The 14,100-nt window shown below is 40.8% G+C and overlaps 1 protein-coding gene across 1 annotated transcript in view; it reads left to right on the top strand.

Annotated features, from left to right (window-relative positions):
• The first annotated feature begins 12,808 nt into the window (after positions 1–12,808).
• LOC136866509 (serine/threonine-protein phosphatase 2A regulatory subunit B'' subunit gamma) overlaps positions 12,809–14,100 on the top strand; it is a 94,532-nt gene continuing 93,240 nt past the window's right edge. The window contains exon 1 of the mRNA XM_067143549.2: positions 12,809–13,152. Within this exon, the coding sequence (XP_066999650.1) occupies positions 13,107–13,152 (46 nt within the window). The 5' untranslated portion in view covers positions 12,809–13,106. The remainder of the gene's footprint in view (positions 13,153–14,100) is intronic.

Consider the following 14,100-nt stretch of genomic DNA (forward strand, 5'->3'; position numbering starts at 1 on the left):
CAAAAAATCAAACACAATGAAGATATGAATGATTTGAGAATACACAGGATATAACACCTCAAACTAACTTCAGTAAAGTGTAAATAACAAATAACTCGGCAAAAAAAGTATACCAGTACAAACAGCAATACCTAACACACGAGTTACGGAGGAAAGATTTATGAAATAGATCTTATATTCTACCACTTGATCCTGAAGTACACAGAGTAAACAAGAATAATCAATGTACACTTTTGTGAGGATTAAAGAGAATATTAAAGTGAATTATGATGGCCAGACTCAGGAAATTGTAATTATGAACAGGGAACGCTTTACTATTCTGGCAGTGACTCACAAAACTGTAACCAATGAAATGGAGTTTGAATTCTTGTATTTCTTGTATCATGTGAATACAGAAAATATGTTGGGAACTTCGTACCTATATCAGAACGAATGATGTTGTTACAGATTCAAAGTCAGCTTTTCAACATCAACATTTACGCTCTCACAGCAGACAAAGTTTATGACGATGAAGTTGAGGCATTCTAAGAGATGCTGAGCAATTTATAGACTCAACAGCAATGACATCATGATAATATCAGGTGATTTTAATGTCAAAATTAGACAAGGATGAAGATTTGACTGATAGGCGACTATGGTCTGGGTGGGGTTTTTTTCTTTTTTTTTTGCTAGTAGCTTTCCATCGCACCGACAGAAATAGGCCTAGTTCTTATGGTGACGATGGGATCGGGAAGGGCAAGGAATGGAAAGGAAGCGGCCATGGCCTTAATTAAGGTACAGCCCCAGCATCTGCCTGGTGTGAAAATGGGAAACCACAGAAAACCATCTTCAGGGCTGCCGACAGTGGGGTTCGAACCCGCTATCTCCCGGACGCAAACTCACAGCTGCACACTCCTAACCGCACGGCCAACTCGCCCGGTGGTCTGGGTGTAGCTAGCAACAGGGGATATAGGCTATTCGAATTTTGTCCAGAAAATGAACTGGTAGTCACTAATACTTGGTACATACTACCCAAATGTCGCTTATACATATGGATTTCACCTCCAGAAGGAAACTCCAATGAACCAGTAAGGAACTAGTTTGATAATATCCTAATTAAAAAGCAATTTACAAACATGATCAAAAGAGTGACAACATATCCTGGTGCTGCAGACATTAGCTCTGAATATATCCCAATAGTAGCAGATGTACTAACAGTTGAAATTAAAAATGGAAAGGTTTAACACCAGATCAATATGTACAGCTTGATACACAGCACAAGTAAACAACAAAATCCAAGCTTTCTCTCCGCTCCTTAAAATCAACGGCCCAGCAAGATCGACCCCACTGACCTCAAAGACTGACGAATCTTTCACTCTATCTTCTGGCAATGGTTCATCCCACCCCATCTTTGAATTCCAGCTATCCTGAATGAGAAGTTTAGGGAATAGGGTCAGAGAACATGAAAACCCAATGGAATAAATCCTCTGAGCAGATGACAAGATTTTTCTTTGTTTAACACATCCAGTCTCATTTTGAGGCCTCACATCACAGTACAATACATCTTCTTCCTTGTCCTACAATAATCTAAGAACAGGAGAAATCTTCTCAAATGTACTCTCTTTTCCCCTTGAGGTGCATTCCCAGCCACATAGTTCAAATCTGGCTCCTAAAAGTAGTTTCATAGATTTCTCAACAAATTGGGTTGTTTCTTCCTCTGAATCAAGAGATCTTACACAGTTGTTGACATAGAATGAGCTCTTTAATAGCTGTGCTGTTTCTTGCAGTTCAGGTGGGCTGTTTTCTAAATGGAGATCAAGAACTGCACCCAACAAGAATGGACTGCACTTGAGCCCAAATACAACTCGTCGATGTCAGAATATCTTGAATTGCTTCATGAAGGAATCTTCCCACCATAGGAATCTCAAGAAATCTCTGTCTGAAGGAGCAACAGAAATTTGCAGAAAGGCCCTTATGTCCGAAATTACTCCAATTTCATGACAGAGAAACCTAACCAGAATAGGTGGAATTTGTTCCAGCAGTTTTGGTCCTTTATCCAGGCACTCATTCAGAGATGGACTTTCCTTCCACCCGGCAAGAGAAATCAAACACTGGTCTTAACGGTGTGGTTGAATTTTCTTTGAATACACCTCTGTGAGGTAAATAGTGACATTTATTTTCAATGTCCCCTTCTTGAAGCCAATCCTGAAACACAACATTGTATTCCTGATACTTGTTACCACTCAAGAGTTTGTTAGTCGTCGTCCTGCACCTCTTCTCAGCAATTTCCAATTTGTCGTGGAGCTCCCAGTAGATGGACTTCGTAACGGCCATCCTCGTATGCTTGAGATAGTCTTCTTAAAATGATCCAAGGTAGCCATTTATATTTCTTTCTTTAATGTCTTCTCAGCAGGATCCCTAATTCCCAGGGTGTCCAACTTCCACAAATCAGTGATTGCAGTGTTTAAAGTCAACACTGAAGTTACCACCATGCTGGACGAGTCGGAGAGACTGTTCGAAGAGAGCCCCCATAACAATCCACCCAAGTCGAATCTCAACAGCCACTGGTCCACATCCCATGTTTTTTATGCTTCCAGTGAGAAGTGTTCTGTAGGTGTCTGGTCCTAAAAGAAGTTCAATTTCAGGCGTCCCTTCTCCAGAATCAGAGAGAAAAATTCTATTTTTTTCGAGTTCTTTCATCCAAGGACCCCTTTGGATTCTAGGGACAGTGCCACAAATAATCAGATGATCCAGTACAGGGATCTTACATATGTACCTGCCATCTAAACTGCTCAACTGTATTTGATAATTAAAATGTAGATGCCCTTTTGATTCAGTTCCTCCAAACAGAGCATGAATCATATTTTCAGATCCTGACGGTTCAAGTCCGATGGTATCTACCAGTTTCTTTAATATATATGATCGCTCTGATCCACTATCTTTGAGTGCTCTTACTACTCAATCCCCTTTCCTTCCTGCAACCTTCACCAACAAGGTCTGCGAAAGAACATCCTGGCTACAGTTTTGATTACCCACAGTAGCACTGGCACCTCCTTTTCATCTTTCGTTTCTTCCACATTTTCCTTGGAAATCTTTGAAGGTAATGTTGGGCACATTAGAACAACATGTTTCTTCCCATAGAAGTGACACAGTACGTTACCCTTACAGATCTTGGCAACATGACCAGGTCTCAAGCACTGAAAACCCCGCTTTCATCAAAGTATTCTTTCTTTCCACTAGTCATCTTCTGTGCCTTGAAGCACTCATGAGAATTTTTTTTTTTTTTTTTTTTTTTTGCTAGGGGCTTTACGTCGCACCGACACAGATAGGTCTTATGGCGACGATGGGATAGGAAAGGCCTAGGAGTTGGAAGGAAGCGGCCGTGGCCTTAATTAAGGTACAGCCCCAGCATTTGCCTGGTGTGAAAATGGGAAACCACGGAAAACCATCTTCAGGGCTGCCGATAGTGGGATTCGAACCTACTATCTCCCGGATGCAAGCTCTCAGCCGCGCGCCTCTACGCGCACGGCCAACTCGCCCGGTCATGAGATTTTCTGCAGAATACAAATACATTTCCAGGATCTTTAATGTCTCCTATGAACAGACTACTAGCAGTGGCCATGTTTTCCATTTCGTTTAGCCTAGGTTTCTGCTTTGTAGGCTTCTGATTTGCTGTATTAAATCCTCCTTGGGCAAGTGCTACCCTCTGTTCACCTTCCACTTCATTCTTGAGGAATAAAGTCAGTCGTGAGAGTTTGTCACAGTATAAATCCTCGGTCGAGTCACTGACAGGGTAATGGACAGAATTTCTACGCCATATTCTCAGCAAGTCTTCAGGTAGAGATGACTCAACTAATGAAAACAAGAATGCTGCGTACTTGTCTGTAGTCATGCCCACAGATTCAAGGGATCGAAGGAGGGATTCTAAGCGATCGTAGAGCTGTAGAAGAGTCAGTCTTTGTGTTGAAGAAATATTTTGAATCTCAAGTCCAAGTAGTTCACAAACATAAAATTCTTCTCTTCCGAATCTATTTTTAAGACACTGAACTGCACTATCACAATTTTTAGCTGTTGGAGGGAAACTATTTACCACTGCCCTAGCTCTACTTCCTTCAGCAGGACATTGGATCAAATATTGAAATTTATCTTCTTTTTCTATGTCTGAGTCATCATGAATTCGAAGGAACTGGCTCCAACCACTCCAGAAAATTTTTTAAGTTTGATTTTCGGCAGTCTGAGTTTTTTCTGTGAGAAACCTATGAAACCATCACTTGATATTTGATTTCCCTCATGTATACGTTGTGTTAATACAACACACTCCATTCTCTGAGGAGTTTCATCTACTTTATCATGATATTCATTCACTTTATCATATTCATTTGTGTATCGTTCTTCGTCACTTTCGTCGAGAAGCACTTCTAATATTTTCTCATCGGCATCCTTCAATTCATTTGCTAGTCGTTCTAGTTTAGTAAAATGCAATCTTACCTTGTTGGGGTCTGTTTCCGCCACAACCACGTTGTATGTTTTCGTGAACATAGCACGTATTGGTTTTCTGGATTTAGTCAACTTATCCATTTCAAATTACTGCTTTGTTAATGTCCTGTCCACGGTTGCCACTAATGTTATATCGAACCCAAAAATCTACCCGATAAACGGAATTCCTCTGATAGTTAAACGGGTGTTGGCTTTTATTATTTCCCACAATCTTTAACTTGATTTACATCGTTCTTTTTCTTTACAAAGAATCTGTTCTCAGACCAAAGAGTACAAACCTGGTGGGTGCATTCCATTTTTGTCTCTGGATGTAACAGTTGGTGTTTGCACAAAATATCTAAGGACAACAGAGATATAGAAGAGGAAGAAAAGGATGACAGATGAGATACTGAAGTTGATGGAACAAAGACAACTAGCAAAATACAATGTAGAGGATTATTAGCAGATTCAAAGAGAAAAGTCAAAATACCTAACGAAAAATGGATGGCAGAAATGTGCAAAGAACTGACCAAGATAAGTGTAAAACATGATAATTTCAAACTGCAAAAGAAGGTCAAAGAGACAGCACAAATATACAAAAAAACCATCAGCCAATCTTTTTGACAATGCCATAGATCCCTTCTGGATGAGCAGGAAATCACACACACTTGGAAGAAATTCATGAATCAACAGATTGGAAGTGACAGAGGTGAGTGTATGAAATTCAGTACTGCTGATGGTCCAGAAATAATGATGGATGAACTGCTGCATGCTCTAGCTTTAATTCCTAACAATATAGCACCAGCGCTGGTCTTCTGACCCCAATTTGGCAGGTTCGATCCTGGCTCAGTCCAGTGGTATTTGAAGGTGCTCAAATACGTCAGCCTCGTGTGGTTAGATTTACTGGCACATAAAAGAACCCCTGTGGGACTAAAGTCTCTGAAAAACGTACAAATAGTAAGTGGGGCATAAACCCAATAACATTATTATTATTATTATTATTATTATTATTATTATTATTATTATTATTATTATTATTATTAAAGCACCAGGGCTTGATCAGATCCCAGCTGAAATTTTAAAACTGATGACGGAACACAGTATTGATCAGATCACCAAGCTCTTTAACACAATATACAGTACAGGAGAAATCCCATGTGACTGGCTACAATCAACATTAATTTCCATACTAAATAAATCACCCCAATGAAAATGTAATGATTACTGTCTTATAAGTCTAATGAGCCACGTGCTGAAGCATTATACATGCATGCATAAGACCAAAGTGCACAATGGGCATGGATGACAACCAAATGGGGTTCAGAAATGGCTTTGGTACCCGAGAGGCATTGTTCAGCGTCAATGTTCTCCTTCACAGATGCCAAGAATCAACACGAAGACATGTTTGCATGTTTCACTGATTATGAGAAGGCATTCAACAGAGGCAAACATGAAAAACTGGTCAAGATTCTCCACCAAAAACAGTCAGACATAAAAGATCTCCACATTATACAATTTTTTTTTTTTTTTACAAGACCGAACATTACTGCCTACTGACTATGGGTACGTATTGTAAGGCACAAGTATACTTGCTATTTGCTTTACGTTGCACCAACAAAGATAGGTCTTATGGCAACGATGAGATAGGAAAGGCCTAGGAATGGGAAGGAAGCGGCCGTGGCCTTCACTAAGGTACAGCCCCAGCATTTGCCTGGTGTGAAAATGGGAAACCACAGAAAACCATCTTCAGGGCTGCCGACAGTGGGGTTCGAACCCACTATCTCCCGGATTCAAGCTCACAGCTGCACGCCCCTAACCACACGGCCAACTCGCCCGGTGGCAATGTCTTTGAGGTTGAGCCAGAGGTACTCCTGAAGCCTATGGTAATGTGATGGGGGAGGGCCCACATAAAATAAACGGTTGGTATGCGTGGATGTTGATGGGGTGGAAGGAGTACCTTTGGTTGTAGGCCTGTTTTGTCATATGTCAAGTAAAAAAAAAAACAAGGCATCACTGGTATATGTGTTTAATTGACTGTACAGTTGAAGGTGTGCCGTAAAACTACCTCTGTCCACAATCTGTATCCATTTACACAGGTGAAAAGTTATATGTTGCCTGAGGGCAACAGTGTGCAGTAAAGGGTTAATAAAGCACCAGGGCTTAATCAGATCCCAACTGAAATTTTAAAACTGATGACGGAACACAGTATTGATCAGATCACCAAGCTTTTTAACACAATATACAGTACAGGAGAAATCCCATGTGACTGGCTACAATCAACATTAATTTCCATACCAAATAAATCACCTCAATGGAAATGCAACGATTACCGTCTTATAAGTCTAATGAGCCACATGCTGAAGTATTATACACGTATGCATAAGATCAAAGTGCAGAATGGGCATGGATGACAACCGAATGGGGTTCAGAAATGGCTTTGGTACCCGAGAGGCATTGTTCAGCGTCAATGTTCTCCTTCACAGATGCCAAGAATCAACACAGAGACGTGTTTGCATGTTTCACTGATTATGAGAAGGCATTCGACAGAGTCAAACATGAAAAACTGGTCAAGATTCTCCAGCAAAAACAGTCGGACATAAAAGATCTCCACATCATACATTTTTTTTTTTTACAATTGGCTTTATGTTGCACTGACACAGGTAGAACTTACAGCGAAAATGGGATAGGAAAAGGTTTGGAATGGGAAGGAAGCAACCGTGGCCTTAATTAAGGTAGGTACAGTTGCAGCATTTGTCTGGTGTGAATATGGGAAACCACGGGAAACCATCTTCAGGGCTGCCGACAGTGGGGTTCGAACCCAGTATCCCCCGAATACAAGCTCACAGCTAACCACACGGCCAACTCAACAGGTACAAAATCTTTACTGGAACTAGTGAGCCACGGTCAAGATTGGACGAACAAGAACTTTGCTAGCTAGTTGCTTTATGTCGCACCGACACAGATAGGTCTTATGGCGACGATGGGACAGGAAAGGCCTAGGAATGGGAAGGAAGCGGCTGTGGCCTTAATTAAGGTACAGCTCCAGCATTCGCCTGGTGCGAAAATGGAAAAACATGGAAAACCATCTTCAGGGCTGCCAACAGCGGGGTTCGAACCCACTACCTCTTGGATGCGAGCTCACAGCTGTGCGCTCCTAACCCCACGGCCAACTCGCCAGGTAAATAAGAACTTCAGAAATAAGTATCAATACAGGAGTACGCAAAGGTTGCATACTTTCACCGGTCTATTCAACCTCAATGCCAATCACATCTTCAAAGAAACCTTGCATGATACTGCGCTAGATGTGAAAGTAAATGGAGTCGTCATAAACAATATTAGATATGCAGATGACACCCTAATTATATGCAACACTGTTGAAGGTCTTCAATGGCTGCTCAGTAGAATTCATCTCAGTGGGTTAAGATACGGTCTAAACATCAATACCACAAAAACCAAGTTCATGGTATATACCAGAAGCAACCACGAAGGTGTCTCCATTTCATTAAATAATCAAAACAATGAATGAGTTAGTCAGTTCACATACCTTGGCAGCACCATAACAAACAATCTGAAACCTGAAAAAACAGATTAGCTGCAGTTCTGAGATTTCCGTATCATCTTTCCAAAAGATGATGTCATTCTTTTGTGATGATAATCTAAACCTCCAACTCAGGAAAAAGCTGTTGAGATGTTACATGTGGTCAACACTGCTTTATGGAGTAGAGACCCAGATTGTCAAAGCTTCCTCCAAAGCTTCCACCTCTGAAACGCAGTTACATAGGAAAATGGTCAGAATAACCTGGACATATTTGGTAACTAATACTGAAGTGTTGAGGAAAGCTAGAACTGAGTGTAAGCTGGCAAACATCATCAAAGCCATGAAAACAGCTTATTTAGGCCATGTTCTACAAGGCAGAAAGTACAGACTTCTACACCTCATTTTACAAGTAAAGAAAGAAGGCAAACGAGGAGCTGGTAGACCACCGATGTCACGGCTCCAAAACATCACAGACTGGACTTGCATTAACAACACCGAACAACTCTTCAAGTTAGCGAAAGAAAGGGGTGTTTTCTCCAGGGTGATCGCCAATGTTTGGGGGACCAGAAACGGCACTTGAAAAGAATAAGAAGAAAACATTTCAAATAGACTAAAGTACATAGCAGAATGGACCTATTTGGACATTTTAATTCTGTACTCATAACATGTCTTCAGTATGTATGCCTCACTATATGTACTCCACGAAACCTAATAAGCCTGAAGTTTATTTTAGGTACAATGTGACTGTGAATGCTAAAGATTCAGTATAAAAAGATCTTCCCAGAAACAAGATCAAATAAGAATTCAGTATTTAAACTCAAGAAGGCCAACGAATGAGATTCTTTTGGTGGCTGATGGCTCCTCAGTGCAGGAAATGCCTCTGAAATCCATCAGATGTAAACAGAACAAATGAAATTTATCTTACAATTATAACCCATCAGATGTAGCTCCTGTTGTTCAGTGGAATAGCTACAAAAGGCATCTATTCTCCATGTTAGGACCCACCTAAATCCCTGTTGGCAGTAGCTAAAAAATGCACCAGCTTCAGGCTCAATAGCAAGCTGGTTGGTGTACAACTCTGTCACATAGCTTATATGATTGTACGAAATGCGAGGGCGTACCCTGACATGCATCATCTTTACTGAAACGGTGTGAGAAGTGGTTGGGGGTCTCCCGCTTAAGGACCAAGTGGGCTAATAAGGCAAGTCAAACAAATTTAACTACAGTAGTTACCATCAACACCGTTACTCTTAGGAGCCGCAAACTTACCAACATCTTCAAGACAACCAGTTTGTTGACATTGTCTGCGTCCAACAAACAAGATGGACTGGTACCAAAGCAAATGAAATTGGGGAAGAGTACAAACTGAACTACTATGGGAGGAAGACGAACCATAATGGAGTAAGCATTAATGTAAGCTCAAAGGATTGAGATAACATCAATGAAGTCACCCATGTATTTGATCGCCTTATGTTCATTAAGACCGAGAGTGGAGCAAACACCTTGCAGATAATCTCCTGTTATGCTGCACAAGTAGGCTGCACAGATGATGGAATGAACAAGTTTTGAGGCAGCGTAGAATTCCATCATCAGTCTCTAGGTGAGAATGAATAGTGGTAGTGGTGGTGATTGTGGTGATTATTGTTTTAAGAGGATGTACAACTGGGCAACCATCCTCTATATACGGAGCCAAGTCAATAAGTATCTGCAATTTTGCTCTAATTGTCTTTAGGTTGGCTCCATGGCATTGTGTGCTCACCGCTAGATGGTACCGATGTCTATGTCTGTGGTAGGTTTCAGCGTTATCAGATCAGTACAGCTTGCGCTGTTGCAACGTAAAGATAGCCGCGCCACTCTCTGTTTGAACCAAGGAAGAACAGCATTCCATAAACCGTTTTTTGTGGTCTGAGGGTGTATCGGAAGCAGAAATTTATAGAAGAATTTCAGCACAATATGGGGACAATGTTTTGCCACAGCGAAGTGTTTACCAGTGGACTGAACAGTTCAAAAGGGGTTGCACGAGCGTGAAGGATAACGAAAGATCCAGGCGTCCATCTGCAGCCATAACTGGTGCCAATATTGAACAAGTGCACGATATGATCCTGAATAATAGATGAGTGACTGTTCAATGAATTTTCGCTCCTGGTACACCCTCAAACCACAAAAACCGGATTACAAAACGCAGTTCTTCCTCAGTGCAAACAGAGAGTGGCGCGGCCATCTTTACGTCGCAACAGCACAAGCTGTGCTGATCTAATAACGCTGAAACCTACCACAAACATAGACAACGGTGCCGTCTAGCGGCTGGTGAACACACGATGCTATAGAGCCAACCTAAAGACAATTAGAGCAAAATTTCAGATACTTATTGACCTGCCCTCGTAACACTAATCAGAGAGAAAAAATGGAAGGGACACTTCGAAAAATGAAGGTATCGGCCAAAGAAAGGCAAGGGCCTCAAAGGGCATAAAAATAAAAGACTCCCTAGGCCTTGCAACCTAATACCGTCGGGGTTAGAAAAGAACAAGAGCTGGCACAAGTAAGTGGAGACACTGCCAGGACTCAGCTAAGGGCCCCGTGGTCACCAACTCACGCTCCGAAATTCAGAGCCCCTGGGGTCCCTTTCAGTTGCGTCTTATGACAGGGAGGGGATACCATGAGTGTTAATTCTACTGCCCCCATCCACAGGGGGGTGAAAGAGCTCCGGAGCACAAAACTGCAACCAAAATCGAATACTAGTGTGTTGAAGCATATGACTTAGTAATGACCAATACGTTTTTCAAGAAACGCCTATCCCAACTATAGTACTATGGTTAGGGTAAAACACAGATTGACTATCGGCTGGTATAGAGGCATGACCTTAAATCAGTAACTGACATTATTGTTATTCCATCTGATAATATTGCAGTCCAACATCAACAATTTCTGCTTAGCTTCAAGATTCGATTAAATCCTCACGCGAAGTTTCAAAAGATCACATCTACCCACATCAAATAGGCCTAGTGGAAACTGAAGCAGCATCACACTCAGCTGGAAATATCCATAGGTGATTTAAGCGATACAGAGCGTGACAAAATGTCATCAAGACCTGGAATACAGTCACTCAGCACTTAAGAGCTTGTGCAACAATCATAAAGTGGTAAAAGCGAAAGATCACTGTAAAATTGTCAATGACCAATTGGACAGTTCAGAGGGCACTAAAATGGTCTATCACCTGACAAAGAATCATCACTATTCAACGTACAACACTGACCATGTAGGTAATGCAAAACATCAAGGATGTTATCCAGCAATGACTGCAAAGTACAGCAGATATTCTTAACTATTGGAAGAGATAGTTTGAAGCAATCTGGAATGAGGAATTTCATCACCCATCATTACCAGCAACAGAACCAGTACACTGCAATCACCACAGCTGAAGTAAATATTGCCATCAAGAAAATGAGGAGCAGAAAGGTGGCAGACTGGACGATACCCCAAATGATGTATGGAAGTATCGGAAGTATCTAGGACCACATGGTGTACAAGCAAAGAAACTATGAATTATTTAACTATCATCTAATAATAATAATAATTTTATTTGCTTTACGTCCCACTAACTACTTTTACGGTTTTCGGAGATGCCAAGGTGCCAGAATTTAGTCCAGCAGGAGTTCTTTTAGAAGCCAGTAAGTCTACCGACACGAGGCTGACGTATTTGAGCAAACGCAAAATGTCCATCCATAGTTATTGAAATTGAGAGGAAACAATAAAGAAAATGAGAGGCAACAGCTGTACTAATCATGTGCTGCCAACGAGAACAGCTAGTAAAACTGCATCACCCAAGAAGTTTGAAGTCTGTTTTAGTTGACATCACAGAAACAGCTTCTTATAAGAAAAGACTGAAGATATTCAATGCTAGAAAAACAATGTGACATGCATTTTGCAGTTCTTTTGAAATGTTAAATGGTTGTACGCGGTTGTGCCGGAATTTTGCCCCGGACATCTTTTGTGTGCCAGGCTGGGTGGCTCAGACGGATGAGGCACTGGCCTTCTGAGCCCAACTTGCCAGGCTCGATCCTGGCTCAGTCCGGTGGTATTAGAAGGTGCTCAAATTCGTCAGCCTCGTGTCGGTAGATTTACTGACATGTAAAAGAACTCCTGCGGGACTAAATTCCAGCAAGTCGGCGTCACCGAAAACCGTAAGAGTAGTTAGTGGGACGTAAAGCAAATAACATTATTATTATTATTATTATTTATTTTGTGCTGGTAAATATATCGACTGGCGTATTTCAGCACCTTCAAATACCACTGGACCCATCAATTAGCGCTCACCGACTGAGCCTCTGGGCCCAGTAGATGAGCCCAAATTCTCTTTATCGTTCAAAACTACTCGTAAACATCGGGTTCAACGAAATTTTACCACTGTATAATTTCGCGAAGATTATTTATGTGCCTCTACACATACCACTTTCTTCAATAACAGTATCTTCTTCTTCGGGTTTATTCTGTGCAACATTTAAAATCATTTTCATACACTATTCACATGCCATAACAATACGGGCTATTCACCGCACGTGCACCCACCCACGTATCCAACACACGAACACAGGAATCAACAGAACTAAACTACCGCCAAAACAAAATATAATTCATTCATTTGATAAGGCAGCCAACATTCGTTTAACGATGCCAACTGTATGGCAGGTATTGAAGAGTTCTTATCAACAATTTGAGGTAAAATGAAGAATTTCATAGCATCACCAGAATGCGTGAGCGTTGAATTCTATATATTTTTCAGGAGAAATAAAACGGGTCTATAATCTTCAATTTTGTTGTAAGATACAAAAATATAATAGGTTATTTCTTCTAAATGTTGGTAATGAAGTAGAGGAGAAATGTTTGTAAACATGTAACTTCTTTTGTTTTCCCAACTTCAGCTCAAATTTTGTTTGTTGACATCAGCTGACAGTTGGTTGCAGCAGGTTTCTGACTAGCTTTTTGATACGAATCGTTCGGAAAACGTCCAGTTCGGTTCGTCGATGTGACAGCCCTTTTCAACTGAAAATACTGCCTTTATTGATGGATCTAGGTTATCTTATTGTATTGCCTGTTGTTGAGCACAAATACAAGCATGGATTTGAAAGTTATGTTGCAGAAATGTATCCGGAGACAGAAAGGTATGGGCATCTGAATTGTTATAGCCTGTTTCTTTATTTAAGAAGTCTTATATTTCTATTATTTGTCCCAAGTATCGTTACATTTATATTTTCTGTCGAAATGTTACAACTTGTTGCTAAAATTGTATATTTTTTTTTTAAGTGTTTGGAGCATAACTGCTTAAATTGTTCCACTTTGCCTCTCTCCTAGTAGCCGGGAAATATGCCCTTCAAATCTTGTTTTATCAGCTGAGTACCCTGCCAGTATATACTCTTGAGTCTTGCCGACTCGTATACTTTGCTTTGTGTTCTTATAAAATAAAAGTTGTATTTTTCAAGCTGTAAAAGCCACCTACTTGAAAAGAGCATTACGGCTACACAGTACAGTTCGGACACGGTTAGTGTACAAACTGGTAGACACGGACTTTTTCATCAGGGAGATAACAATAAGTAATAATTTAGAATCCACTCCAGCATATGAGGCCCACATCGAAAATAGACAGCAAAAGCTTGCAGCAGTAGATCCAGACTTCTACGAAACACCTGCAATGAACACAGATGAATGGAAAGAGCCCAACTTTGAACATTGACATGTCTTCACGCGAACTGCGGAACATGGCTTTCACCACAGAATTTGTCTCCAACGAGGTTACCATCATGCTTCAATCCAGTGTTCCTGTACATTCTGCAGCTTGCATTGCCCACAGTACCACTTGATTGACTGCAAGGAGAAAATAAATTCCCTGAATTTCTATGCAAACGATAAAAACTTTCAAGGGACCTTGTAAGCATTCTTTGTTAAAAGTATGCAGTGTGTTGAATAAATCTATATACTTTTCAAGGATTTGCTGTGGATTTGTATATTCTAATAACTCACATCATTTAGTCTCCGTATAAATATTGGCTAGGTTTCTTTCCTGCATTCCGAGCTTGATAGCTGCAGTCACTTAAGTGCGGGCAGTATCCAGT

Source organism: Anabrus simplex, chromosome 1 (assembly GCF_040414725.1).
Source record: "Anabrus simplex isolate iqAnaSimp1 chromosome 1, ASM4041472v1, whole genome shotgun sequence".
Taxonomy (NCBI): Eukaryota; Metazoa; Arthropoda; class Insecta; order Orthoptera; family Tettigoniidae; genus Anabrus; species Anabrus simplex.